The sequence below is a fragment of the Phoenix dactylifera genome, chromosome 17 (assembly GCF_009389715.1).
Source record: "Phoenix dactylifera cultivar Barhee BC4 chromosome 17, palm_55x_up_171113_PBpolish2nd_filt_p, whole genome shotgun sequence".
Taxonomy (NCBI): domain Eukaryota; kingdom Viridiplantae; phylum Streptophyta; class Magnoliopsida; order Arecales; family Arecaceae; genus Phoenix; species Phoenix dactylifera.
The window spans coordinates 2835094-2862051 of record NC_052408.1 but is presented as its reverse complement, the minus strand read 5'-3'; the positions used below and the strand labels follow the sequence as shown (position 1 = coordinate 2862051).

Here is a 26958-nt window from a genome sequence, read left to right as displayed (position 1 = left end):
TCTATGGAATACTTTGAGAGGGTTATGGGGTCGACTCCACATATCATTGAGGTCGACTCAATCGGTGCCGAGGTCGACCCGACAATTTGTGAGGTCGACCCTTTGGTTTCTCTGGTTTCGGGATAGCGTCTAAACTGTATTTCCAGATAAGTTAACTGTGTTCCCCGACAGCGTAACTGTATTCCCAGTTACACTACTTAACTGTGTTCCCCGACTACTTAACTGTGTTCTCAGACAGCAAGTTAACTGTGTTTCCAGACAGCGTAACTGTGTTTCCAGACAGCTATTAACTGTATTCCCAGATAACTTAACTGTGTTCCCAGACTCCTTAACTGTGTTCTCCGACAAGTTAACTGTATTTCCAAACAGCTATTAACTGTGTTCCCAGACTCCTTAACTGTGTTCCCCGACTACTTAACTGTGTTTTTAGACAGCAAGTTAACTGTGTTTCCAGACAAGTTAACTGTGTTTCCAGACAGCGTAACTGTATTCCCAGACTCCTTAACTGTGTTCCCCGACTACTTAACTGTATTCCCAAACAGCAAGTTAACTGTGTTCACAGACTACTTAACTATGTTCCCAGACAGCGTAACTGTGTTCCCAGACAGCTATTAACTATGTTCCCAGACAACTTAACTGTATTTCCCGACGAGTTAACTGTGTTCCCAGACACCTACTTAACTGTGTTCATAGACTACTTAACTATGTTCCCAAACAAGTTAACTGTGTTCCCAGACAAGTTAACTGTGTTCACAGACTACTTAACGGTGTTCCCAAATAAGTTAACTGTGTTTCCAGACAAGTTAATTGTGTTCCCATGGTGAGTTGGGTCGAACTGCCACATTTTGATTCGACCCCATTTAAAGATGAGTCGACCCCTAAAGTGGCAAAGAGCAAAGACAGAGGGTAGCCAAAATCTGCGAAGCCTAAGTGTCATGCTCACGGTGTTTTGAGTCGACCTCTGTGCAGTGGGAGTCGACTCCGGTGAAAGACGAGTCGACTCCTTAGGTGGCATAGAGCAAAGAGAGAGAGCAGCCAAAATAAGTGAAGCCTAAGTATCGACCTCACCGAGTTTTGAGTCGACCTCTGTACAGTGCGAGTTGACCTTGGTGAAATACGAGTCGACCTCTTACGTGGCGCAAAGCGAAGACAGAGAGCACCCGAAATCAGCGAAGCCTAAGTATCGACCTCAGAAACTTTGAGTCAACCTCTGTACAGTGAGAGTCGACCCCGGTGAAAGGCGAGTCGACCCCTTATGTGGCGCAAAGTAAAGACAGAGAGCTACCGAAATCAGCGAAGCCTAAGTGTCGACCTCACGGAGTTCTGAGTCGACCTCTGGGCAGTTCAAGTCGACCCCGGTGAAAGGCGAGTCGCCCCGTTAAGTGGGACAGAACAAAGACAGAGAGAAGCTCTTACCTCAGCCAAGCTTAAGTGTCGACCTCTTTTCCTACCGAGTCGACATCTGGACAGCTCGAGTCAACTCCATTAGTTTCGGAGTCGACTCGTTAAGAGTTTCAGATAATTCCACAGTTAGGTAAAGTCGCAGGGAAGCCAGGAAACGTAATTTTAGGTGTCAATATATATTTTTCCACGCCAAATTCAACTATTGTAATTGTGTGAGCTGCTGTGGAATGCTATGCCAACTGTTGATTAACTGTGTATCATTACATGTTTGTAACAATTTTTTAACTGCATTCCAGTTTGAAGTACAAAAATCAAAATCTAACAAAAAATCAAAATATACAATTCAGTTTGCACTTCATTAACATCAATACAAGAGATTCCCAGTTAATATGCTGTGACTAATATGAAAATACATTGCAGGTATCTCGATACATTCTTCATAATCTCCATATTCTTTAGTTGATGACCTCATTACAAGTCCTTGTATTGTGCCCAACCTTTCCGCATCGTCCACATCTCATTTCACGTATTGACTCCACTTGCGAAGGTCTTCTCTTCTTTTTAGGCCTCCCAGGATGTGTCTTTCTGATAGAGGGTAGAATGTGAATCTCTTCAGAGGCACTTTGGGGCTTCTCCATGTCAGAAATTGGAATGATTGCTTCGGCATATGTTACTCTATACAATTCAGCTTGAAAGCAATTGTCAGTGAATTGGTATAGTGATCTGTCGGCCTTCTCGATGCATGTACAAGCATGCTTACATGGCATGCGGTAGATTCGTCACTCGCCACAAGAGCAGCTGCACATCTGCAGGTCAACTTTGCATGAGTAGTTCGTATCCTTTACGTCATATATCATTATGTTGGACGTAAATACAGCTAATCTCCGACCATCTTCAGCATTTTTATGCAACACTTTCTCAGCATCCGGACAAAGTTGGGATTGAATGTTATGTCCTCGATTACGCCGTTCATGCATCATCTGCATTATTTGGATCCTTATATGGTCAACCATCTGAGGCACAGGAAGATGACGAGCCTCCATGACCCAACTATTAAAAGACTCTGCCACATTCAATGTCATGATGCCCCAGCGTGGACCTGAAAATACAGCATTCGCCCAATGCTCCGGCTTTGCATGTAGGAGAAAGGTGGTAGCACCAGGGGCTTCTAATGTAAGCTTTGCAATTAGCTTTTGGAATACACTAAGCCTTGGTGTATAGGCAGCAACATTTAGTAAATCAATGAGCCTCTTTCTCTCAGCTGCACGATAATGGACAAGGACCTGCATTGATAATTAAAATCAGATATACCACATGCTATATTATTTAGATACTTTATAGTTTAAATTATTCATAATATGACGATGCAAACCTGATTCTTGAAGTTTTCTTTCACATGACGTATACAATATGAGTGGTAAGAATCAGGAAAGTACTTCGGCATGGATTTAATAATTCCCTGATGTCTATCTGTCATAAATGTGAACTGTTGACCCCGATACTTACTACAACTATGAATAGCTTCTTTCAGAAACCGGCAAAACCATTCCTAATTTTCATCACTTTCTGTATCTACAACATCATAAGCTATAGGAAACATATCATCATTTCCATCTTTGGAAGTGGCTCCAAGCAGTACACCTCCATCCTTATGCTTTATAAATATGCCATCCATAAAAATCAGAGGACGACATCCTTTTATGAAACCCATTAGTGAAGCATGAAAATAAATTAATAGACGTCTGAATCGACCTTCAATTGTTTCATACTCTGCAATGTTGTCGGGGTTGATCTGAAGAATGGCATCGCAATACCAGCGAATCCGCTCATAAGATAGCCAGCTATTACCATAAAGATCCATCATAGCCACCTCCTTACCATGCCAAGCTTGATGATACGGCAATTCAACACCATATTGTCGACGAATATCATTTACAATATCACTCGGCTTATATAACGGCATATCTTGAAGTTGATCTTTAACAATTTTCGATATCCAACGTTTTGAAGCCTTTGGATGAGACCGCACTTGCAACCCTCCTCCATATGTGTGGTTATAGTGCATTTTTTTAATTGCAAATTTTTCACCATTCCCAAGGCGAGAAGCATGGATACGCCATTCGCAACCTTCATAAACACAATCTACAGTAACTCGATCACAATTGTTCTTCACGAAGACAAAATTTCTGCAATTTGCAATGCAATAGTTGCGAATGGTGTCATGTAGAGTTTTCACATTCATGAACTCCTGAGCAACGCCCTCTATACTATTTTTCCAATCATCCAATGAATTTTTTTGATTTGCTTCCTCTTCAGTTGCGGCTCTTGTTTCTTCAACAACTTGACCAAAATTACTTGAGCTACCCTTCGAAAATTTTTTCCTTCTCGAACTAATTTCAGCACAATGGGATGAGCTACTGTCCATACAATAGGATAAATATTATTTTAGCAAACTTACTTGTTGCCCAAGGTGACAATCCAAGAGGGGGGGGGGTGAATTGGTTTCTTCTAAATTTTTGGTACTTTTAAAACTTTCTAAATTAAGTGCGATGGATGCTCTCTTAGGTTATTTAAGTGAGTTAATCTAATGCAAGAAGAGAAGATAAAGCAAGAGAAAATGAAAGCACAAACACAATGCAAACACACCAATATATAGTGGTTCGGTGCTCTCCTTAGCACCTACGTCCACTCCCCAAGCGTACCCTTGGGAATTCACTATAATCTTGCGGATTACAGTTGGATTGTTTTTCGGGCTCACAATCCAAAAACCTTGTTGGTTTTACGGGCTCACCAACGAACCTATACACTTGGTTTTCCGGGCTCACCAAGAACCTTGTTGGTTTTGCGGGCTCACCAACGAACCTATACAACTTTGGTTTTCCGGGTTCACCAAAAACCTTTGTTGGTTTTGCGGGCTCACCAACGAACCTATACACTTTGGTTTTCCGGGTTCACCAAAAATCTATATTGGTTTTACGGGCTCACCAACGAACCTATGTTGGTTTTACGGGTTCACCAACAACCTATTACAAGTAGTTTGATAAACAAGAAGAAAGATTCAAACTCCTAAATGAGCAAATGAAACAATATGAACTACAAAGAAGAGTTAGAAAATATTTATCGCTTTGAAGTAGCTTCTCTCTTCTTTGTCAAGGATGCTTCACTCTTCAAGGGAGGATGGAGCTCTTGATGCCTCTTTGAATCTGCTCAACCCCTTTCTTTGATTCTTGAATGAAGCCCTTGGATGAAGCTTGCCTTGCTAGGGTTCTCTCTTGAATGTACTTGATGTATTTTCCCAAAAGCTTGCTTCCTCTGATGAATACTCCCTCTTAAATACTTCTCCAACCTCCAAATAGTCCTTTCTGACCGTTGGATTGAAGAAACTAGCCGTTTATAGCCGTTGGGAGTCCAAAAAGCATTTCTGCACAACTAGCCGTTATGTTCAGCCCGTGTTTGGGTCGGCTCAACCTGTCCTTGGGTCGACCCAACCTTCACTTGGGTCGACTCAACCATTTCTTGGGTCGACCCTCTCAGAAAACACAGAAACTTGAAATTCAGCCTTCTGTTGCCTTGGGTCGACCCAACCTTTCTTTGGGTCGACCCAAGGTCAGCTTCAGAAAATTCAGAGCCTTGAATTTCAGCCTTTCTTCACTTGGGTCGACTCAACCTTTCTTTGGGTCGACTCAAGGTTTACTTTTCTTCTTGGGTCGACCCTCTCAGTAAATCCAGAGAGCATTCTTCCTTTGCATTTTGAGGTTCTTTGGAGGTTGGGTCGACTCTTGCTTACCTTGGGTCGACCCAACTCACTGTTCATTTGTGCTGTTTTTGCAGGAGTGTGCCAGATGATTCCTCGATGTGCCGGGGTCGACCCAATCAACCTATGGGTCGACTCAATCCACACTTTGCTGCATTCTCAAGGTTAGTTTCATCCAAATGAACAAGACCATATATATATTTCCAATTAAGCAAATGTACTGAGAGCAATGAACTTATAAATGAAGTATCAATTTTAACTTATAGCATACTCTAGAGAATTGCTTGTTAATCATCAAAATAACACTATCATCCTCAATCTCCCCCTTTTTGATGATTACAAAATAAAGAGTATAAGCCTATTGATACTTGTCTTTAAAATCAGTTTATAAAAGGGATTGAATTTCAGAATTTCAGCTTTTCATATATATAAGTGAAATCTCCCCCTATATCATTCAAAATTTGCCAATTTGATTTTTTGAATGGCTCCCCCTTTCATTTATAATTCATTAGCAATGAAACTTCAAAAATTTGAGATAAAATAAGAGTTTCAGCTTATGTATCGGGGTGAGAAAGGAGCGTGCCAAATTCTGAATTTATATGTGCCAAATTCTGAATTATGATAGAAATTTTTGATTTGATGATTTTCATTGTTACAAATTGCTCCCCCTTAGATATGTAAGCTTTCTTATATGATTTTCAATTTGTTTGCCCATTTATTTCTCTTTTCTTTTCATAACTTCTTTACTCACTCTTTCTCACAAAAGTAATACTCTTTCTTCTCCCTTTATATACTCTTTCCTTCTCTTCTCTTTTATACACTCTTTCCTTCTCTTCTCTTTTATATACTCTTTCCTTCTCTTCTCCTTTATATACTCTTTCCTTCTCTTCTCCCCCTTTTTGTTATCATCAAAAACATATATATGGGAAAAGATGCAATAAAGAACAAACTTCAGACTTCATTGATCAAAATAGGAACATTTTCATATATTAATGCTCAAAATGATGAAAAGTACAATGTTCCACAATCAAGATTTAAAGATATAAGGGAAAGACAAGATTCATAAGAGAAAAAGCAAGATACATATGAGAAAAGGCAAGATACATACGAGAACTAGATTTCTAGCCTAGGCTCTAAATATAGATGCTAAGATCAGCCTAGGGAGACTCTAATTGAGAGTGGGAAATAGGGTTTTCGGAAGAGGACAAAGGGTAAACAGTGCCCTAGATAGCTCACGGGTCCCCCTTTTAACAGTGGGGTCCCGACGTTGGGTCGACTCAAGAAATTTCTTGGGTCGACTCAACGTTGGGTCGACCCTATTCTGGGTTGGGTTGACCCAAGTGCAGAATTTTTCTTTTCTCTTCCGTTTTGCTTCTAAAATGTTTTTCTTGCTTCCAATCCTTATAAACTCTTTATGGGACAATGATACATGAGTAAGGAATCTATAGATTACAAGTTTGACTCATGTTTCATAGGTTTTTTAGAAATGAGAGGAATGTATCATGAGATTGCTTGCTTCCTTTTATATCTCTTTAATAAGACGGATCACATATGCCTAATTTCCTTCTTAGCGTGCAGAATCTATCTTCACTCAAGGGTTTTGTGAATATGTCGGCTAATTGTTTTTCAGTGCATATATGTTCATATGTTTCCATTTTGCACATGATCCCTAATAAAATGATATCTTATTTCTATGTGTTTGGCTTTAGGAATGAGATATTTAGAATGTAAGCCAGAAGTGATCTCTAAATGTAGATTCCAAAGATAGTTTTGAAATCAAGTGTAGATGGAATCTTTTTCAAGTTATTTCAAGGAGTATCAAGAATAATATTCAAAGAAAGCACGAATGAAAATCCAATATCCTCCTTTTTTTTTAATATATTAAGTATATAGCAACATGAGAGCAATCTAATTAATTTTTAGAGTATAGTATAAGAGCAGATAAAGATCAAAACTTATATACTCAAAAAATATAAGATTATGTTGAATCCTTAATTCTTAATGACTTCAAAGTTCTTTCATGATATAAAAGTATTGGAGCATAGATACCAAGACATGAATTTATGCAATGTAGGATATATAAAATTCAGGGCTTTGAAAGTTCTTTTAAACCTCTCTTAAAGACTTTCTTTTACTCCTTTAAAGATCATAGCATCAAAATCAATTAAAATGAATTGGCTCATGATTGAAACACTAAAGTGCAAGCCAATAAGAGCTCATTAGTAGATTCCAAAGTAAATTTCCAATACTAAGACAAATGGAATCCTTTTCACTTAGTTTTCAAAACAAGTGATTTGCCAATTAAGTACAGATAAAAATCCAACTTTCAAAAGATATTCAATGAAGCACAAAGTTTAATACCACTTTACATTTAGTATTCTTTCTCTTATCTTTAGTTGAATTTCAGATTTTAATGATAAACGTGAATAAAACTGAACCTTTATGATATCAAGAATGTAGAGTGATCTAGAATTATTCAAAATTTATAGCAATCACTCTTTTTAATCTTTTAAGAACAAGTTATGCTTCCTCTTAATCTTTGAGAAAATGTACTGAAATATTAATCAGAAAATGATTCATTTGAAGCTCAAATTCTTTCAAAAGCATTTACATTTTCTTTCTTTTAAGAATCATTTGAGTGAGCTGAAATATTTCTAGACTTGAGATCATTCACTCTTTTAATAATATATATACATATATATTTTGATGAAAGTCTTTAACAATGTAGGAGAGAAAGAAAATATATAGATGATCATTGAAGTATATGTATTTATAGAACTCAATTTCTTAATCAAGGTTTTTCAGCAATGTATATATGAAGCACAATAAATCTTTTCAATATCAAAATAAAATCATATATTAAAAATATTTGTTTGGAATCAAGATCATCAAAAGACACATCATTCAGACCAATATTAGTACACTTTGAAGATAAGAAATGATATGTTTCAGATGCGTATCGGGGCAAGCAATCAAGGCATCAGAATTATTCTATTTTTCTTAAGCTGTAATTTTATCTAGAAATTCATATTGAGTTTAAGCTTTTATATAAAATCAGATTCTGAATTTCATAAAGATTCTCAAGGAGGCTTTCAAAGTTGTAATTTGAGATATGCATCTTCTACATTGTAGCTCATCTTAAATTATTAAGATTGAAGACACATATTTCAAGAACATTAGAGCACATCCAGAATCTTTGTAATTCATATTGAATTTTAGTACAAATTGGAGGATATTATGTACTAATGTTAGGCAAGATAAAAGATATGTCAGAATCAATCCATTTTGCCTAATTTGCAAATTCAAATTAAATTTTTTTTTATTTTTCAAAATATATTCATTAAAACAAAATGATGTTGTTGTTGGTAATAACATGTTTCAATCAAAATTTATAGGCATAAAGCATTACAAGTTATATCTAGGAAAGATCTTTGCTATTTGAATATTGAAAACACATAATTCAAAATATGCAAAACATAACAAGCATGTCATGGATCAAAATCAATTCTTTTCAAATAAAATTTCCTTTATTTAAATACAATTTAGCACTGATTTTATCCTTAAGGTGTGTTTTCAAGTGATTCAAACTTCATTTGATTTTTCACAACCTTCTTATATATTTTTATTTATTTATCATTCATTCCCCAAATTTTTAATTTCTTTCTTTAACCATTCAATGAACATTTTGATTATCTTCATTTATTTTTCGGTTTTACTTTTCTATGCTCTATATTCTATTTGCTCCCTATCCGGTGGAGTTGGAAGGGGCACGAGGTACTACCACTAGCCTCCCTCTTGTGCCGTCCCTAATATGCCCTGCACCGAATAGTTGGGTCAAATAGTGCCGGGTACTACCACTAGCCTCTCCATTGGCACCATCCCTATAATGAGCAATGTAGAAATGTTAAACTATTCTCTTTAGCAACAAGATATTCACTCCAAACTCTTCCTATTTAAATATAATTAATTACGGATTTTATCCCTTCCAAAAGAATGTTCACACAAGTCTCACAAATATGCTGAATATATTATGCTTGTGCTGCTTTTACTTAAGATTGGAGTATTTACTTAGCTTTTACTTCTTCTGAGCAATGTTCATTTTCTTTTTCTTTATCTCTCTCTCTTTTTGTTATTTTCAAGTAGTTACATGAAAGAGCAGAATAAAGAATTAATCTAATATGCTGCATATAAATATATATCATGCAAACAACATTTTCATTATGCCTAATGATTCATAGCTTATCACAAGTTATTTTGAATTAGAGATTTGAGGCATAAACTTGTGTATTTCATGGTTATGCATTATATAGGAAAAAGTAAACTTCAATTTAATCACACCATGAAACAATCATCACTAGCATGAGAATGAAGCATGATATCAAGATGATCAGCAATTAAAGGTTTAATCATGCTACCATATAATTTCAGATTATTGATTTTGCTCAACTAACTCACAAGAGAAGAGTTTAGATTACCAGTGTATTTAGCATTCTTCAAGCCAAATACCTTTTAGATTCTTTACACCCTTGACTGAAGAAAATCTCTCTCCTTTTTTTTGTTTGCAAAGGAATGTTTATTGTATCTTTCATCAAGGTGTCCTTCAAGTTGAAATTTCTTGCTCATAAATCCTGTATCATTAATAAACTCTTTTTCTTTCTTGAAGGAAAGTCATTAGTTTCTTCAAGATACAAAACATTCATACAATATATTTCTTTAGCTAGATGACTCAACATAAGATATGACAATAATTGAATATTAAGTCACTTTACTCAAGAGATTGTCTAAATATAAGCAAGCACAAGTCACTTGAACTAAAGAGATAATTTTATTAAATAATATGGTTCAAGGACACCCATGTGAGGCAATAGGAAGATTTATCAAAGTCAAACCAATTTTTTTTTTATTTTCAGAAGCAATTTAGCTTAGATTCTATTTGCTTAAAATAATTATCAATAAGATATACCAGTTAAGTTTTAATCAAGTTATTTTAAATAGTTATTTCTATCAAAATTCTGGTTATGATTCGGCTTTCAATACAAATAATCTTGTTTTAGAGAGATAGGCAATTTTCTTTTAGATTAATTAAGATTTTATATTTGACTTATGGGAGATGGTTCAAAGGAATTAATATTCATACTTTTAGAATATTTTTATGCTCAGATTAAACATGACGTGTTAACATTAATCAATAGAATTCGAGATAATTTTATGTAAGGATATTAATCATTCAATCAAGGATACAGTGATTATACTAAATGAGACACTTTAAAGATCAGATTTATTAATCTTAGATTTTTTGAATAGTCTTGAGAATTACAAAAAAAATCATTGTTATAAAACTTTTTAGTAGAATTTTCATTATGATCACGACACATTAATCATTTATGATTGAAACATATGATGCATACATGCGACTTATAGAGTAAATCATAATATATTTCAAATAATCACATAAGGAATGAGTGATATTATGATAAATTATACTCATACCTTCACAAATAATGAAATAAGATTTCATAAGTATTATGCTCAATAAAGTTTTAACATGAAGGTATGAAATCAGCATCAAGTGTTTATACTAGAGAGGAAATTTAGATTTTTGTAAACTTGAAGAAGAAGGTTATATATATATCCATTCATTGTTTTCTTATCATGATGCAAGCACTAGAAAGTTTCATGCTAAACTCGTTGAGATAAAATTTAACATATGAGGCATTTAAAAACTTTGATGCAGAGAGTATCGTAATTTCATAAAAAAGATAATTTCAATACACGAAGTAGAATGTTAAACCTTATACTAAATTTAATGAATAAAATGAGACTTATCTTTAATTATGTGTCAATGCACCCATTTGTATGAAAATTTCATTTGTTCCATGGGTAGCTTGGCACACCTACATCTATACCCTCATATTTTTCATTTTGGGTACCCAAGCTTGCTTGGGTCCTTGAGGGTTAGTGCATATGGTTCCTTTTGGAATCCAAATTTGTTTAATCGTAATAACTTTACCATTTGATTTATTCGAATTAGAACCATAAATAAAGTTTTTATGCCCAATCTTTTTATATTTGAAATAAGTTATCTTATTTGATGGTTTGCTTGGCAAATTGATAACCTTTTTCTTTAGGGTTTTATTATTGAGCAAAGGAATCCAGCCAAGTCTTGATTTATCAAAAACAGCATGTTGGCTTTCAAACATCGTTTTTAATTTTTCTGAACTTACAGTGAATTTGTTAATAAAAGATTTTAATTGGTTGATTTCTTCATTTAGGTTTTGATTTTCTTTAATTAAATTCTGATTTTTCTGAATCAATTGTTCTGAATTTAACCTTAAGCTTTCATTTTCAGAATTTAGTTTGTCTTGTATTTCAGCAAAAGAATTTCTTTCTTTTGAAATTTTTAGATTTAGTTTCTTAGAATTTTTATTCTTCATAGCTAGTTTTCTACATTCACAATACAATTCATGAAAAGCATTTAATAATTCATCATAAAAAAATTCTTCTTGAAAATCATTTGATGTAAGAGTAGATTCAGATTGTACCTTATCTTCTTGTGCCATAAAGCACAAGTTAGTTACCCCTTGTACTTCTTTGGAGCTAGTATCATCATTGTTGCTCCTAACTTTTATTTTCTTGCTTGACTCTTCCTTGGTCAAGGCTTTCTTCCTTTTTATCTCTTTCTTACTTTCTTCTTGCTTCCTCTTCTTCTTTGTCTTTATGAAGCTTTTGAATTTTTCGGTGTTTGGGTATGGATCTTTGTTTTCATCACCGAATTCTTCATTTGTTGTTCTTTCTTCCGGATTGGGAGATTCAACATCGTTTTCTGCAGGCTCACTGTTAGTATGTAATTGAAGCATATGTGAGCTAAACAGAATATTGTCATAAATATTTTCTAAAGTATCCCAGATTTCCTTAGCAGATAAACATGCAGAGATTTTATTAAATTCAGTTTCATGGATAGCACAATATAGTATGTTCATAGCATTAGCATTCAATTGTGCTAAGTCTTTTTCATTAATAGTGTGAGAGAGTGAGTGAGGGCCTCTAGTAATGATGTACCATAATTCATAGTTTGAAGCTTGAATGAATATCCTCATTCTAGCTTTCCAATAAGTGTAGTTTGTGCTATTAAATAGAGGTGGTCTATCAATTAATTGTCCCTCTCCTATAGAACATCCCACTTGGATTGTCATGATCTTTAACTCTTGATTGTGAGATCAATGGGTACTATTAGAGAACCTGGCTCTGATACCACTTGTTGCCCAAGGTGACAATCCAAGAGGGGGGGGTGAATTGGTTTCTTCTAAATTTTTGGTACTTTTAAAACTTTCTAAATTAAGTGCGATGGATGCTCTCTTAGGTTATTTAAGTGAGTTAATCTAATGCAAGAAGAGAAGATAAAGCAAGAGAAAATGAAAGCACAAACACAATGCAAACACACCAATATATAGTGGTTCGGTGCTCTCCTTAGCACCTACGTCCACTCCCCAAGCGTACCCTTGGGAATTCACTATAATCTTGCGGATTACAGTTGGATTGTTTTCCGGGCTCACAATCCAAAAACCTTGTTGGTTTTACGGGCTCACCAACGAACCTATACACTTGATTTTCCGGGCTCACCAAGAACCTTGTTGGTTTTGCGGGCTCACCAACGAACCTATACAACTTTGGTTTTCCGGGTTCACCAAAAACCTTTGTTGGTTTTGCGGGCTCACCAACGAACCTATACACTTTGGTTTTCCGGGTTCACCAAAAACCTATATTGGTTTTACGGGCTCACCAACGAACCTATGTTGGTTTTACGGGTTCACCAACAACCTATTACAAGTAGTTTGATAAACAAGAAGAAAGATTCAAACGCCTAAATGAGCAAATGAAACAATATGAACTACAAAGAAGAGTTAGAAAATATTTATCGCTTTGAAGTAGCTTCTCTCTTCTTTGTCAAGGATGCTTCACTCTTCAAGGGAGGATGGAGCTCTTGATGCCTCTTTGAATCTGCTCAACCCCTTTCTTTGATTCTTGAATGAAGCCCTTGGATGAAGCTTGCCTTGCTAGGGTTCTCTCTTGAATGTACTTGATGTATTTTCCTAAAAGCTTGCTTCCTCTGATGAATACTCCCTCTTAAATACTTCTCCAACCTCCAAATAGTCCTTTCTGACCGTTGGATTGAAGAAACTAGCCGTTTATAGCCGTTGGGAGTCCAAAAAGCATTTCTGCACAACTAGCCGTTATGTTCAGCCCGTGTTTGGGTCGGCTCAACCTGTCCTTGGGTCGACCCAACCTTCACTTGGGTCGACTCAACCATTTCTTGGGTCGACCCTCTCAGAAAACACAGAAACTTGAAATTCAGCCTTCTGTTGCCTTGGGTCGACCCAACCTTTCTTTGGGTCGACCCAAGGTCAGCTTCAGAAAATTCAGAGCCTTGAATTTCAGCCTTTCTTCACTTGGGTCGACTCAACCTTTCTTTGGGTCGACTCAAGGTTTACTTGGGTCGACTCAACTTCTTCTTGGGTCGACCCTCTCAGTAAATCCAGAGAGCATTCTTCCTTTGCATTTTGAGGTTCTTTGGAGGTTGGGTCGACTCTTGCTTACCTTGGGTCGACCCAACTCACTGTTCATTTGTGCTGTTTTTGCAGGAGTGTGCCAGATAATTCCTCGATGTGCCGGGGTCGACCCAATCAACCTATGGGTCGACTCAATCCATACTTTGCTGCATTCTCAAGGTTAGTTTCATCCAAATGAACAAGACCATATATATATTTCCAATTAAGCAAATGTACTGAGAGCAATGAACTTATAAATGAAGTATCAATTTTAACTTATAGCATACTCTAGAGAATTGCTTGTTAATCATCAAAATAACACTATCATCCTCATTACTCAAATCCGTTGCACAAACTAAACGTTTAAAAACGGAATACCTCTCAATTACCACAGCAGCACCTTCGATCAAGGTTGGAGAATGAGTAACAACCATCTCGATCACCTTGGCATTTAAGTTGACGTGTATTTGATGCATGTTACGAACATCCTTATCGCTCATGAGCGTAACAAGCATTCTAGACTTGTTTGGAATATAAAACTTAACTTCTATCATTGTAGAAGATAAATGTCTCCATCTTTCAACTATTTTCTTAAAAATTTGATCAAGAATTGTGTCTTTTGAGATGGAAATAATCACAGCTTTGCTACCATAACAACAAATGGCCATAAAAACAGAGCTAGCAGTGTCTTCCGAAGCCATAACAAGGGAAAAAAGAGGAGGCAATGAACAGATAATTCCGAATTGCAAACAAACTTAGGAATATAGTGGAGCAGAGTCTCACTACACAGAGAAAGAGGGACTATCAATGTTCTCTCAAACAGGGAACAGGTAAAAAATAAGAGGGAGTCTCAACGTTTTTAGGTCAACACAAAGGCTCGACATGCTCTCTCCCTATCCGTCTAGCATCCATCCTAATGGGTGCCTGTCTCTTTCCAGACCAAACAATCTCCATTGGCAAAGACAAAATAGAGAAGAACAGAGAAGAACGGAGACAAAATGCGTACCCTATTGCGAGCTATTTTTTCACCTTTTTTTCCGTTTCAAAATCTTCCTCCAAAGCCATTTTCGGTAAACATCTTCCGTGGGATCACCAGGGGCATCTACGCTTAAGGGCTGCAGGTGGGAAGCTTACTTGGGAGCATCTTCGATAGAGAAAAATAGAGTGTCTTCCGGTTAGAAAACAGAACGCAAGATATTTTTTTTCCCGCTTCCGGTAACATGGGGGTACTTACATAACCTGGGGGCACTTTGGGTACTATATTTTAAAGGAAACAGTAACTTAGGGACCGGAAATTAAAAAACCATGAAGCGGTGGACCAGAAGTTTTTTTTTGGGTCAACAGGGACCTCCTGTTACAGTGGGGTCTTTAGAGGGATGGAAAAGTAATTTCCTGTAAAATTTAACCCTTTTTTCCTTGTAAATGATTTGATCTTTTACCTGTGATAACCATGGAGGCTCCCTCTTATGGCACTCTTGTAGTTACACAACTTCGTGTATCTTTTTTTCTCTGAACTTTTCCTGAGTAATATTCCGGGTGGTTAAACCTCCCGCTTCATCCAAAAAAAAAAAAAAAAGTGATGTAAGATCATTCAGTCAGTTTAGAGGGAAATTAATTGACAAATCTTCATCATTATGGAGAGATATCTCTAAAGATTTCGACGCATTCGAGGACCATCCATCCTTCTTGCTTGGCAATGGAGAGAAGCTCTGATTCTAAGAGGATGTTTGGATAGGGACAGTGCCTTTGGCTGAAAGTGAGGAGAAAGGCAACAGTCGAAGAGAATATTTACAAGGAAGAAACCACCACCTTGCAACCTCTCAGGAGCATGCAATCCGGAAAGAATCGGACAATTGATTATATTAGAAATATTACTTTTCCTTATCTTCAATTTTTAGTGATCTTACAGCACAAAATTTCCTAAATGGAAGGACACTTTCCTCCCACTGTTAAATAATTCCTATCAACAACCTTATATCAAAATATTCTAAGAATATTTTATGCTAAAATCTAAATGGCTCCTCAAAAAAATTTCTTGAGCTTTTCAACTAAATTAAGATGAAGCTGATCTAAATAGCTTTGGCTATTTTGGATAGGTCTAAACAGGGTGTTGGAGCAAAATCTGCCGCATTCAAGATTTGATCATAAATCATAACTTCTAAAGACCATAACTTTTTCGTATAATGCCCTATTTTCAGTACGTCAATCACCAAATGAGTCCCTTGCCGAGTAACGAGGATGTGATTATCACTAAGGGATTCATCATGCCCTGATGCTGTGGAGTTTAATGATCCTTGGGGCCCAAACTAGGTTAGTCAAAGTAATTAACGGCCTTTTTGGATCATGCATGTCTCTCAATGGAAGAATTAGACGAGCGTCAAGAAAATATTAGTTCTAAGAGTCAAGATTTTTAACTCTAACATAAATTCCTTATTATTTTGCAATTTCTTTTATCTTTCTGACTAGAAGACAAATTTGTCCCGGCTTTGGTGATGTGCACCTCACTACTATAAATTTAGGCATTGTGTATCTATTTTGTCATCAACTAATGAAAGCAAAAAAAAGTCTGGATAACTTCTTTGAATTTCTATTATTTTCTAGCTGTACAAATTGAATGAATTGCTTCCTTTCCGGTCAGATCGGAAGCAAAAAATCTCTCCATATCTTGGTATTAGTTAGCCACCTGTGTCGTCGTAGAACAAAAGGTGAAAGGAATGAGGTTAAAGACAAGTAGATTTATCAAAGAAGGAAGTTTACTTATTGATCCTTGGGAACTTTGTGATGCACGTATAACCTATCATCAGTCATGCACAAATTAATTTGATGTAAATAACTAGCAAAAGAAGATGGTGTGGATGATGAGCACCATGTTACATTAGCTCTTGCTTCTTTTGTTTCACAGGTGCTATAAGAGGGCATGGCTCAACATTCTTTCGCTACACTTTTATCTTATTTTACCATAAAGCCGGGAAGCACCACGCTCAATGGTTGCACCCGCTCGAGAAACAATTCCATGCTTATTCAGTGGTGAGAAGCTACGCGCGCCCTTTATGATCCTCGAGCCAAATGATCATGGGAGACACAGCAGGAACAAAATTACGATGTACTTTTTTTTAAAGAGAAAAATTAGGTAGTACTAAGTCATCTAGATGATCCTAAAGCTGACGGTGACCTTGTCTGTTGGCAATGGATGTGCCGTGCTGGTCCCCTTTGAGGAGCTAAAAGACAATGATAAGAGGTACAGATCTCTCACCGGACTTATCCATGTTTTAATTCCGATCAGTTTAGAATTATTTTTAGAGCGGGATGGACTTAGATTAATTTAGTAAAATTGAGATTGAAATAGAGCCGATCAATTAAAAGGCTCAAATCAATTCAAAAAATTAGATTCGATTCAGTTTGATTTACCGGATTGATATTCAATAAATTAGGCATATAGGTTGGATTAAGTTTAAATATAAAAAAAAACTGAACCTATAGCATAGCCATGATTTCAGGAACGCCATTATCCCAGGGCTTCTGCACTACTTGATACTCTCGTTCTTTAAACTAAATTAAATTGAAGTACCACACGAGAGCGTCGACAGACTGTCCCTTACGATCCATGGAAAAAATATAGAGATCATGTGAAACACGGTACTGAAAGCTTCCCGCCCACGGGTGGACAAAATGAGGTACTACCAAGCCAATCAGAGGCCCTAGTTGAGAGCGACCTTGTCCGTTGGCAATCAATGGTGCTCCCTCCAATAATGTAAGCAATGGATGTGCTGTTCTGGTCCCCTTTTGGTGGGGAGCTACTGATCATGATAAGAGATGCAGATCCCTTACCCTTTTATATAGGTATGGCAGGAAAGATATCAACCACAAAGGCTAAGATAGATGAAGAATAATATCACAAATTATGGTTTCACTAGCACAGTTACCCTGAGGCTTCCTAATTACTTTGGTATAAGAATGTTGATCACAGGTGAAAACTAGCAGACTAAAAAGAGAACTAGGAACTTGCGAAACGAAATTCTTTGTTCTTTGAATTAGATTGATCGGATGTTGTTATCTGAAACTTAGTTTTGGATCCTTAAAATGTTATGACAAGCTGAGATTCATTCCAGCTGTTTGGTTGGAGGAGTCCCATTTTCGTTCTGATTACAGAATTTTAGAGAGAATGAGAATGTCGTGATATCCTAAAACCCAATTCCAGCTCTTCCTTACTATTTAACTTTCATTTAGATTTCGATTCTGATTCATGTACAAGGATATGGTCGTTACAATCTCATTTCAATCTATTTCGATTTCAATTATGATTTCGATAGCAAACAAAATGTGCCCTTATAGTACATTTCTGAAGCAAACATTGGCCACGACAACAAAAGCAGCTGGACTTATTTCAGGTCGCACCCACTGCATTTCTAAAATTGTATATATAAAAGAAAAACAACAGCTTAATATCTAAAAAATTAAAAACATTCAGATAAATTTAACCCACCAAGATTTTCTTTCTTTCTTTCTTTCTTTTTTGAGAACTGCAGCCTTAACACTTAAGATGCAAGAAGACAAATCAGACACAATCACGGAAACACGTCATATTTTTCTTTGATTATCTTAGGTAACATGACTAATGTTGGCAGATCAAACATCGTCCCGATCCAATGCTTCTTCTAGATAGATATGCAGCAAACATATCAGATTGATAGTAGCTCAACAACCAAAGGTAACATGACTAATGTCGGCAGATCAAACATCGTCCCAATCCAATCTTCTATTAGATTAGGTGTGGATCTAGTATTAGGATCCGAACAAGAAACCATGTTGGATCGGAGTCGCTTATGACCCGATCTGAATCGACCCATTTGCACCCATACTAGTACCGGTACAAAATGTGTTGACATGGGATGCAATCCTGCAACATGTGTCGGTACGTGGTACTGTATTCTCTCGACTGAAAAATAGTACAAGGTCCAATACTGATATTTGAGACCTTGTATACAACTTTACAGGTTAAAACCGTCATTACAATAAGTTAAAACCGTCCTTATAATGTTAGGACGGCACAAAGGTAACAAATCTATGCGATACAAATAAAGTATTCATTAACACAGTGTTTTGATGTTATAGGCTGTCATTGCAGCTACTTATAACCATTATAAGCCGTCAATACACACACATAATAGAATTTGTCTAGCCAAATACCGGTTCACACCTTTCACCGAAACAACAGCTTCACACCTTTTCTATCTGATAAAGTGGACCACAGTTTAACTATTGACAGTCCAAGACCGGAAGTCTTGCATTGCAGTCTCCTTCTCAAAAATAATAACTTTGTTCAATAGAAGAACTTCATTACAACATAGTGAAAAACTTTGACCATTTAAATTCTTGAAAAACTTTAACTAATCAAATTAAAAATCAGATTCAGTGTTTCAACGAGTATTTACTTGAAAAATTAACAAATCAATGGATTCATAACACTCATCGACACTTCATAATCTATGAGAGCGGAAATTTACGCCCTAACCATAAACCAGATAAGAGTTGGTGACAAGGCAATGGGTTACTAAAACTCATCAACACTTCATAATCTATGATCCTATAAATTTATACCCTAAACTTTAGCCAGATAAGGATTGTGCATAAATGATATTTTGAAAATATAAAACATGTAGATGGCCATTATAGCACTAGCGGGACAACAAAACACTTGTTTCCATAAAGGTAAGTTTTTTAGGGGGCTACCTACCATATTGAGGTCGTACAGGCAATAAAAAAAAATTCTACGGAACATTTCCACTCTACTAGTAGTAAATAGGCCAACTCAAGCCGAAAGTGCCGATCAGAAGAAAATGTATTGTTCCCAATTCCAAACCTTTAATCTTTAAAGCACATATGACAAGCCCAAAGCCCCCCTTTTTCCTTTCTTCTTATTTTTAGAGAAAGGAGGAGTGGAGACCCACTCAAAATTTATAAAGGCAAATCCCCTCATCATATTGGCTTTATATATATATATATATATATATATATATATATATATACACACACACACACCGGTGAAGGATGCGTGCAAGATAGCTCCTCTATTGTTTATTTTTTACTCCCATTCTCTTCCTTCGTTACCATCCATCTTCTTCTTATTCACCTACTACTATATTTTCTTCACTTTATAATGATCTTTAAATAAAAGTCTAGATTTCCGCTTCAAAAATCAATCATGCCTAGGTTGTAACTTGATGCCTATTGCCAGTTTGATGGAGCGAAACAATTTTGTATATGCTTGTGATGGGGGGCGAAATGGATCATCCAACCCACAGCTAAAAGGCCACTCAGTCTTAGCCCAATAAACGCCAACACCGACCGGTTGAATCCTCGGTCTGGCCCAGAATCAGCTCGGCGTCAAACTTCGGCAAAAGCTCCATCGGCCTCGAATATTCGCCAACTCGCACGACCAAGTTTGGGGCGTCTCCAATATTCGCCGATCCGTCCCAACCGAGCTCGGGGCGCCCACTCCAATAGTGCGCCCCGACCCTCGATCTCGGGGCGCTCCACCGAGCATACTTCGGGATATAGGAAGCTGAGCTACCCTCAGCGCCCGTCTAGCCAACCTCGCCAAACGCATGATGCGACCTCTCAACGGGCTCGGCCTCGCCAACAACCGCACCCATGTGCACGCCTACGCCCTCTTACGTGGCAGTACATTACAACACCACCGCGCCACGCTTCGATAGCTGGTCCTCGACAGTCAAAGGACGGCACCATGACTACTCCGATCATACTCTGCTGTGACTGTCAACACCATACTGTTCTTGAAAACGGACAGCACCACATGCCACCAACCAGCCTTAACTGCGCGACATTCGGTTCAGAGCCATGCTCCCTCTCATAATGAGGGCGGACAGTACCTCCATCACCTAGGCCTCTTTTTGGCTGGACCAAATTTATCCCACTCTACTTGATCGTCGGAGGGCCCTCACCGGAAATACCCGTGAGGCTTTGTGCAGGTCCGCCGCCGCTATCGCGTAGGAGGTGGCCCCCGTCTTCTTCCTCCCATCACCGGCGGCTCCTCCAACTCCTCCGGCATGGTCACCCTCAGGCCAAATTTGAACCACAACATTTCTGGCGCTAGAGGAAGGGCCTGAGCCATAACCACGAGGATAATGAGCTAGGGAGCTCCAAACGTATTGAGCAGCCAGAAATCAGTGCTCGACTGCTCCCTCCAAAGTCTACCCTCTGCACCGCATATACCGGCAGACCAAATTTCTTAGATCCAGCCAGAACAGTTTTATCTACTCGCCCAGCAAGTCCAAGCCCTAGCCGTAGTTATTCAAGCCCTTCATCCAGCCAGAGCAATTGAAGTCCCCCCCCCCCCCCCCCCCCCCCCCACCACCATCACTGAAAGCCCTAGTTGGAGCAGCCTTGTGGCCTCATCCCACAGCATCCTTCTACTCCCGTAGTCCGTGCTCGCATAGGCCGCCAGGAATACCCAACGAGGTTCATTCTCCCCTGGTAACACCATCACCACCTGCTGGTGGTGGGCCCCTCTAGACCCTCCGGCCTCGACATCCCTGCTGCTTCACTTGGGCCTGCATCCGGCGACCTAGCCCCCTACAGAACCCTCTGGAGTAGGAGGGTCATCTCCCCATGCGACCCCCCATTTGGGCCATTCACCCCCTTCTCGGCTTTTAACAGACCCAGGCCAATCTCCCCCTCCTGCATGGTAGGGACTTCGGTCTCCTTCCTCCCAAGTGTGGGGGAGTCTCGATTCACCGGTGCATCCCCCACGACCGAGGCCACCCTCTCATCCGGGCACCCCACGCGGCCCAGGGCACTCCTTGCCCGCGGCTGTCTCGCGCCACCACCCATGGCAGCAGGTTCCCGCCGCCGGTGAGGGCCACTGCCGGCCGTCGAGTCCCGGTTATCGTCGTCTCATGCCTTGCCAGCCATGGGCGAACGAACATCACCCTCCATCACCACCGGAGAGAGGCTTCGGAAGCGACGCGTCTCTCCCTCCCGAGTCGCGCGCCCCGTGCCCGGCACGCTTGGCACGGGCTTCTGGCAAGGCCCGTGCCCTGCAAGCCCGCCCGAGTCTTTCTTCCTGGGCGGGCATCTGGCCCGTTTCACAGCTGCAGGCCCGCGGATGGGGCCCTCCGAAACTGGGTCGTCTGCTTCTGCATGGGCCCGGTCCGCCTGCGCCTCAACCGGATTCTGGCTCAGCCCACTAGCTCGAGTTGCCCGATCCAGACTTGGAGGCTCGACGGGTCGGAGCGGGCTCCCATCACCTGCTTGACTCGGTTTCTCCATGGGCTCCACGGAACCACCAGCGCCTGGCCACTTCTCCGTAGATCCTTGCCGCGCCACCTTCTTTGGCTTCTGCCAAGCATGGGTTTCAGGCGGTGAGAATGGCGAGGATGGCGCGGATGGCAGAGCTGACCCGTCTCGTGGAGGAGCCGGACTCTGTGCCGAACCGAGCTGGAGATTGGTCACTGTTGCTGGAAATTGGAACCGGAGGTGGCTACTTGGCTGAGAAGGAGAAGCTCCGGTGCGGGCGGTACGTCGGCGGGCTGCATCCTCCGGAGGACCTACAAAAAGCCAGTGGCCGGGGCTTCCGGCGCCGGCCTTCCGATGCTTAAGTCAAAGGGGGGCTTGATTTGGATAAGGAGACGAGTTGTATATCGGAGTCTAAAAGTCAGAATCCAGAAGAAGAATTCCCCTTTAAAGAGGAAGAAGTTCCCCTTTTATAGGAGGGATACAGGGTTACCTGTGATGTGACCGGACGAATTAAATAAGTTACCGTCATGATTGAGTGTGGTCATCTGAATTAATGCGTTGCCGTGGAGGACGGGACTGAAGCCAATGAGTTGTTGTGGGTGACCGGACATAGTTGAGTGAACCGATGAGTTGCCGTGGATGGCCTGAGATTTTGAGTAAGCCGAAGATCTGTGGAGACCACGCGCATTAATTGTTGACAGTCGTAGCAGGGTATGATCCCTGGTTGATGTGTCGTGGCATGGCCGGCAAGCAAAGCATGGTACGGTGAGACTGCTGCAGGGCGTGGCCGCAGCATGTGGACGACGAGCTCGATCTTCTGAGCTCGACCTTCTGAGCTCGGCCTGCATGAGCTCGGTCTTCTGGCTCGGCCTGCATTAGCTCGGCCTGCATGAGCTCGGCCTGCATGAGCTCGGTCTGCATGAGCTCGGCCTGCATGAGCTCGGTCTTCTGAGCTCGACTGCAAGAGCTCGGTCTTCTAGGCTCGGCCTGCATGAGCTCGGTCTGCATGAGCTCGGCCTGCGTGAGCTCGGTTTGCATTAGCTGGGTCTGCATGAGTTCGGTCTGTATGAGCTCGGCCTGTATGAGCTCCGTCTATATGAACTTGGCCTACATGAGCTCGGCCTGCATGAGCTCGGTCTTCTGAGCTCGGTTTTCAGAGCTCGGCCTGCGTGAGCTCGGCTGCATGAGCTCGGCCTGCATGAGCTCGATCTTCTGAGCTCGGCCTGCATGAGCTCGGCCTTCTGGGGTCACGCTTGCTGTCAGATTTGGATGCTTTAATTGTATTTGTGGGATGGTCCATTTTTTCCCCCAACACTACCCTCCGACTTTCGAGTTCGAGCTGCTTTTTGGCTCGGGCGAAGGAAGTAGTCCAATCGTTGATTGTCCTGTAATATAGCCAAATGTCTATGAAGATATATATGCTAAGTAGGGTGTACCTCTCATGCAGTCGGAGCTAACGGCCTTAAGCCGAGCTGTCCAAGCCGAGCTAAGCGACTTTGCTGCGAGGTCGACTTCAGCGGCCTTCTTTGGCTTGTGGTCGACTCAGCAGGGTGCCCCCACTCAGATCGGGGTGTGTTGTCGTAGGAGGCGTCGAATGTCGTCGAAATGGCGTCGAAACGTCGTCGAATGGTGACGAAACGTCATCGAAGTGGTGTCGAAATGGCGTCGAATGTCGTCGAGTGGCGTCGAATGTCGTCGAAGGGCGTCGAATGTCGTCGAAGAGCGTCGAGATGGCATCCCAAGCTTGGTCGGGGCATCATTGGAGACACATACAGGAGACGGACTTCATCCGTTGGCGATCGTGCGCCCTTATTCGGAGCGGGACGATGTTGGAGATAGAGATACCCATAAGTCATCTTTTAGATTCTTCGATCTGGAAATAGGTAAAATATTGAAATTATTTGAAGCCAAAGTGGCGTCATGTACCTTTTGGAGATATTTTGATGGCTCTCGAGCTTCGAAGTCCCTCAGGACTTGACTCAGCAACGGCCTTCTGAGTTCCGTCTGCATGAGCTCAGCCTGCGTGAGCTCGGCCTGCATGAGCTCGGCTTTCTGAGCTCGGTTTACGTGAGCTCGGCCTGCATGAGCTCGGTCTGCATGAGCTCGGCCTGCATGAGTTTAGTCTGCATGAGCTCGATCTTCTGGACCATGAGAGGATTTAACTTAATAGTACTTTCTTGGGGTGGAATCTCCTGTGAATCTAGCCAGAGAAGCGCTCATCCTTTGGAAGGCATTACAAAATAAGGCATCAGCCAAGCTTTCATTATGTACTAAAATCCTTTTTTAAAACCTTGCAATGATGAAGGAAATAGCTACAGCGTCGTCATAAAGAGGGCTTAACACCCTTTTGGTCTTCATCGGAAAAGGAGATGACTTTCGCAGTGCACGGATGTTTTGAGAAAGCTCCTTCTTTCGAGCTCGATGCTTCAGGTGCCTCTACTCGCCTACCTTCTGATGATATTGTTGATGCCCGGGAGAGGTCAGTTGTCGTCCCACTCCTCACGCGGCACTGAGTTTTGTTCCTCAAGCTCTCTCCTGTAGGTATGATCACGGACAAAACAACTCAACCGACCTCGGCAGACAAGTGCCTCGATCTCATCACGGAGCTCGTAGATATCCTCTGTATCATGGCCGCGATCTCGATGGAAGTGGCAATACTTTTTTGAGTGCTTCCGCGACTCTGTCGGTCGCATCCTCAATGGAGGTCGGAGGTAGCCCTGACCCTCAATCTCCATGAGGATCTCTGCTCGGGTGGATGTGAGGGGAGTGTATGTCTGAAACTTTTGGAGGGAAGACCTCGAGTGAGCTAGGCTCTTGGGCCAAGGAGGCTCTTTCTCATGCCAGGAGAATCTGCTACTTGGTTGGGAGTGCTCCTCGTGGCGCGTCTTCTGCATCTTGGCAGGTCGTTCGGCTGCCTCCCGCCGAGAGGCCATGGCTTCCTCAGTCTTGGCGTACTTACAAGCTTGGGCCAACATTTCAACAAAGTCGGCAGGGAAACTCTTCTCGATGGAGAAGAGAAATTTATAGGACCGAGCTCCAGTCTTCAATGCCTACATGGCGATTGACTGGTCGAGATCGCGAACCTCCAATATGGCCGAGGTAAAGCGACTGATGAAGTCTTTTAAGGATTCTCCCTCCTTCTGCTTGATGGCGAAGAGGGAGTCTGAGGTCCGACGCTGACGCCGGCTAGCGGCAAAATGGGTGGCGAGTTGCCTGCCCAGCTGTTCAAAGGAGAGAATCGAGCTGGGCTTTAGTCCGGAGAACCAAAAACGAGCTGCCTTGCGGAGAGTCGCTGGGAAGGCTTTGCAGAGTAGAGCGTTTGTGGCTCCTTGGAGTGTCATAAGGGCCTTGTAGCTCTCCAAATGATCTAAAGGATCGGATGAGCCATCATATGGCTCAATCTGTGGCATCTTGAACCTCTGGAGGATTGACTCATCCATGATCCATTGAGGGAATTGAGACTATGTTGTAAAGTCAAGGTCGGCGTCTCGCTTTGGGCCTCGGTCTTGAAGCATCTGTATCTGCCGCTCCAAGTCCTCGACTTTTCTGCCGAGCTCGGGTGGGGCTCCTGTTGCAGCTTGGCATGAGGCAGACCCCACCTTAGATGGGTGCTCCCGTACTCGAGGCGTCAGGCTTCGGCGCGAGCTCTCAGGATAATGGATGCGCAACAAGCCCTCCCGGCTTGGAGGTCGAGCTCGATGGGAGCTTCGGTAGTGGCGATGCTCTACAAAGAAATGACGTCGCGAGTGGCGTCCTGAGGACTCATGCTCGTGAGGAGGGAGTAGAGGTTGGTCTTCTACTTGCTGTAGGCCTTGAACGGCCGCAGTGAGTGCTTGAACTTGTTGAACAAGCAGGTTGAACTGCTCTGGTTGAACTTGAGGGACTGGATCTGCCGGAGGCCTTAGTGGTGGGCTCTAGACTGAGTGTCCAGGACTTGGGACGTGATGTCGGGAGGCGTTAGAAGCTCCCTTGCTCCTTAACTTCATGGCCACAACTCGGTCCCTTCCTCCTTAGCTTCATGGCCACAACTCGGTCCCTTCCTCTAGCGCCAACTGTTGCTGGAAATTGGACTCAGGGGGTGGCCACTTGGCTGACAAGGAGAAGCTCCGGTGCGGACGGTACGTCGGCGGGCTGCGTCCTCCGGGGGACCTGCAAAAAGCCGGGGCCTGCATGAGCTCGACCTGCATGAGCTCGGCCTGCGTGAGCTTGGCCTGCATTAGCAGGGTTTGCATGAGCTCGACCTGCATGAGCTCGGCCTGCGTGAGCTTGGCCTGCATTAGCTGGGTCTGCATGAGCTCTGTCTGCATGAGCTCGGCCTACATGAGCTCGGCTGCATGAGCTCGGCCTTCTGAGCTCGGCCTGCTTGAGCTCGGCCTGCATAGCTCGGTCTTCTGAGCTCGGCTATAAGAGCTCGGCCTGCATGAACTCGACCTTCTGGGTTAGGCTTGCTATCGGATTTGGGTGCTTTAATTGTATTCCCAGGAATGGTCCATTTTTTCCCCCCAACAGTCACCATCCGTGGCTTGCCACCGGCGCTGGCAACTCGTGGCTGACGAACCCGATTCGTCACCAGCCACGGGACGAAGACCCACCGCCTGGTGCGCCCCTCAGCCGTCCATCCAGTCGCCTCCAAGGGGGCCGGCGAAGACTTCTCACCCGGCGTGTCCATCTTCTCCAACCTCGCCGTCGGACTGGGATGTTGGCAGTCACCCTCGAGGTGCCCAGTTCGGCCGCACATGAAACAAACTACCGGCAGGTCTTCGTAAATGAAGGCCTGCCACACCGGCGACGAAACCCCCTTTAAGAACACCCCCGGCATGAGTGGCCGGAGGGCATCGATCTCAACTTTCACTCTCGCGTACCCTCCCCGTCAGAGGTGGTCGGAGAAGCTGTCTAATTCCAGAGGTCGGCCGGCCACCGCGGCAATATCTAGCAGGGACTCTTTGTCCCAGAATTCTAATGGAAGACAGGGGAGACGGAGACAAACGGTAGTTCGAC

General features: G+C 41.5%; 1 protein-coding gene across 1 annotated transcript; it reads right to left on the bottom strand.

The window, feature by feature from the left end:
* Nucleotides 1-2953: 2953 nt before the first annotated feature.
* Nucleotides 2954-14204, bottom strand: LOC103700072. The gene is made up of 2 exons (XM_039115258.1): nt 14083-14204; nt 2954-3590 (listed from the first exon to the last, which is right to left on the bottom strand). Exons 1-2 carry the CDS (start codon nt 14202-14204, stop codon nt 2954-2956), a joined length of 759 nt encoding a protein of 252 aa, XP_038971186.1.
* Between the last annotated feature and the right edge of the window lie 12754 nt (nt 14205-26958).

Bases quoted from the DNA above. Each gene is read 5' to 3' on its own strand.
- LOC103700072 (XM_039115258.1), bottom strand. From the start codon at position 14,204: ATGAGCGATAAGGATGTTCGTAACATGCATCAAATACACGTCAACTTA. The intron at 3,591-14,082 runs GTATTCCGTTTT...TGCAAATTGCAG, and splicing joins GCTGCTGTGGTAATTGAGAG to AAATTTTGTCTTCGTGAAGA.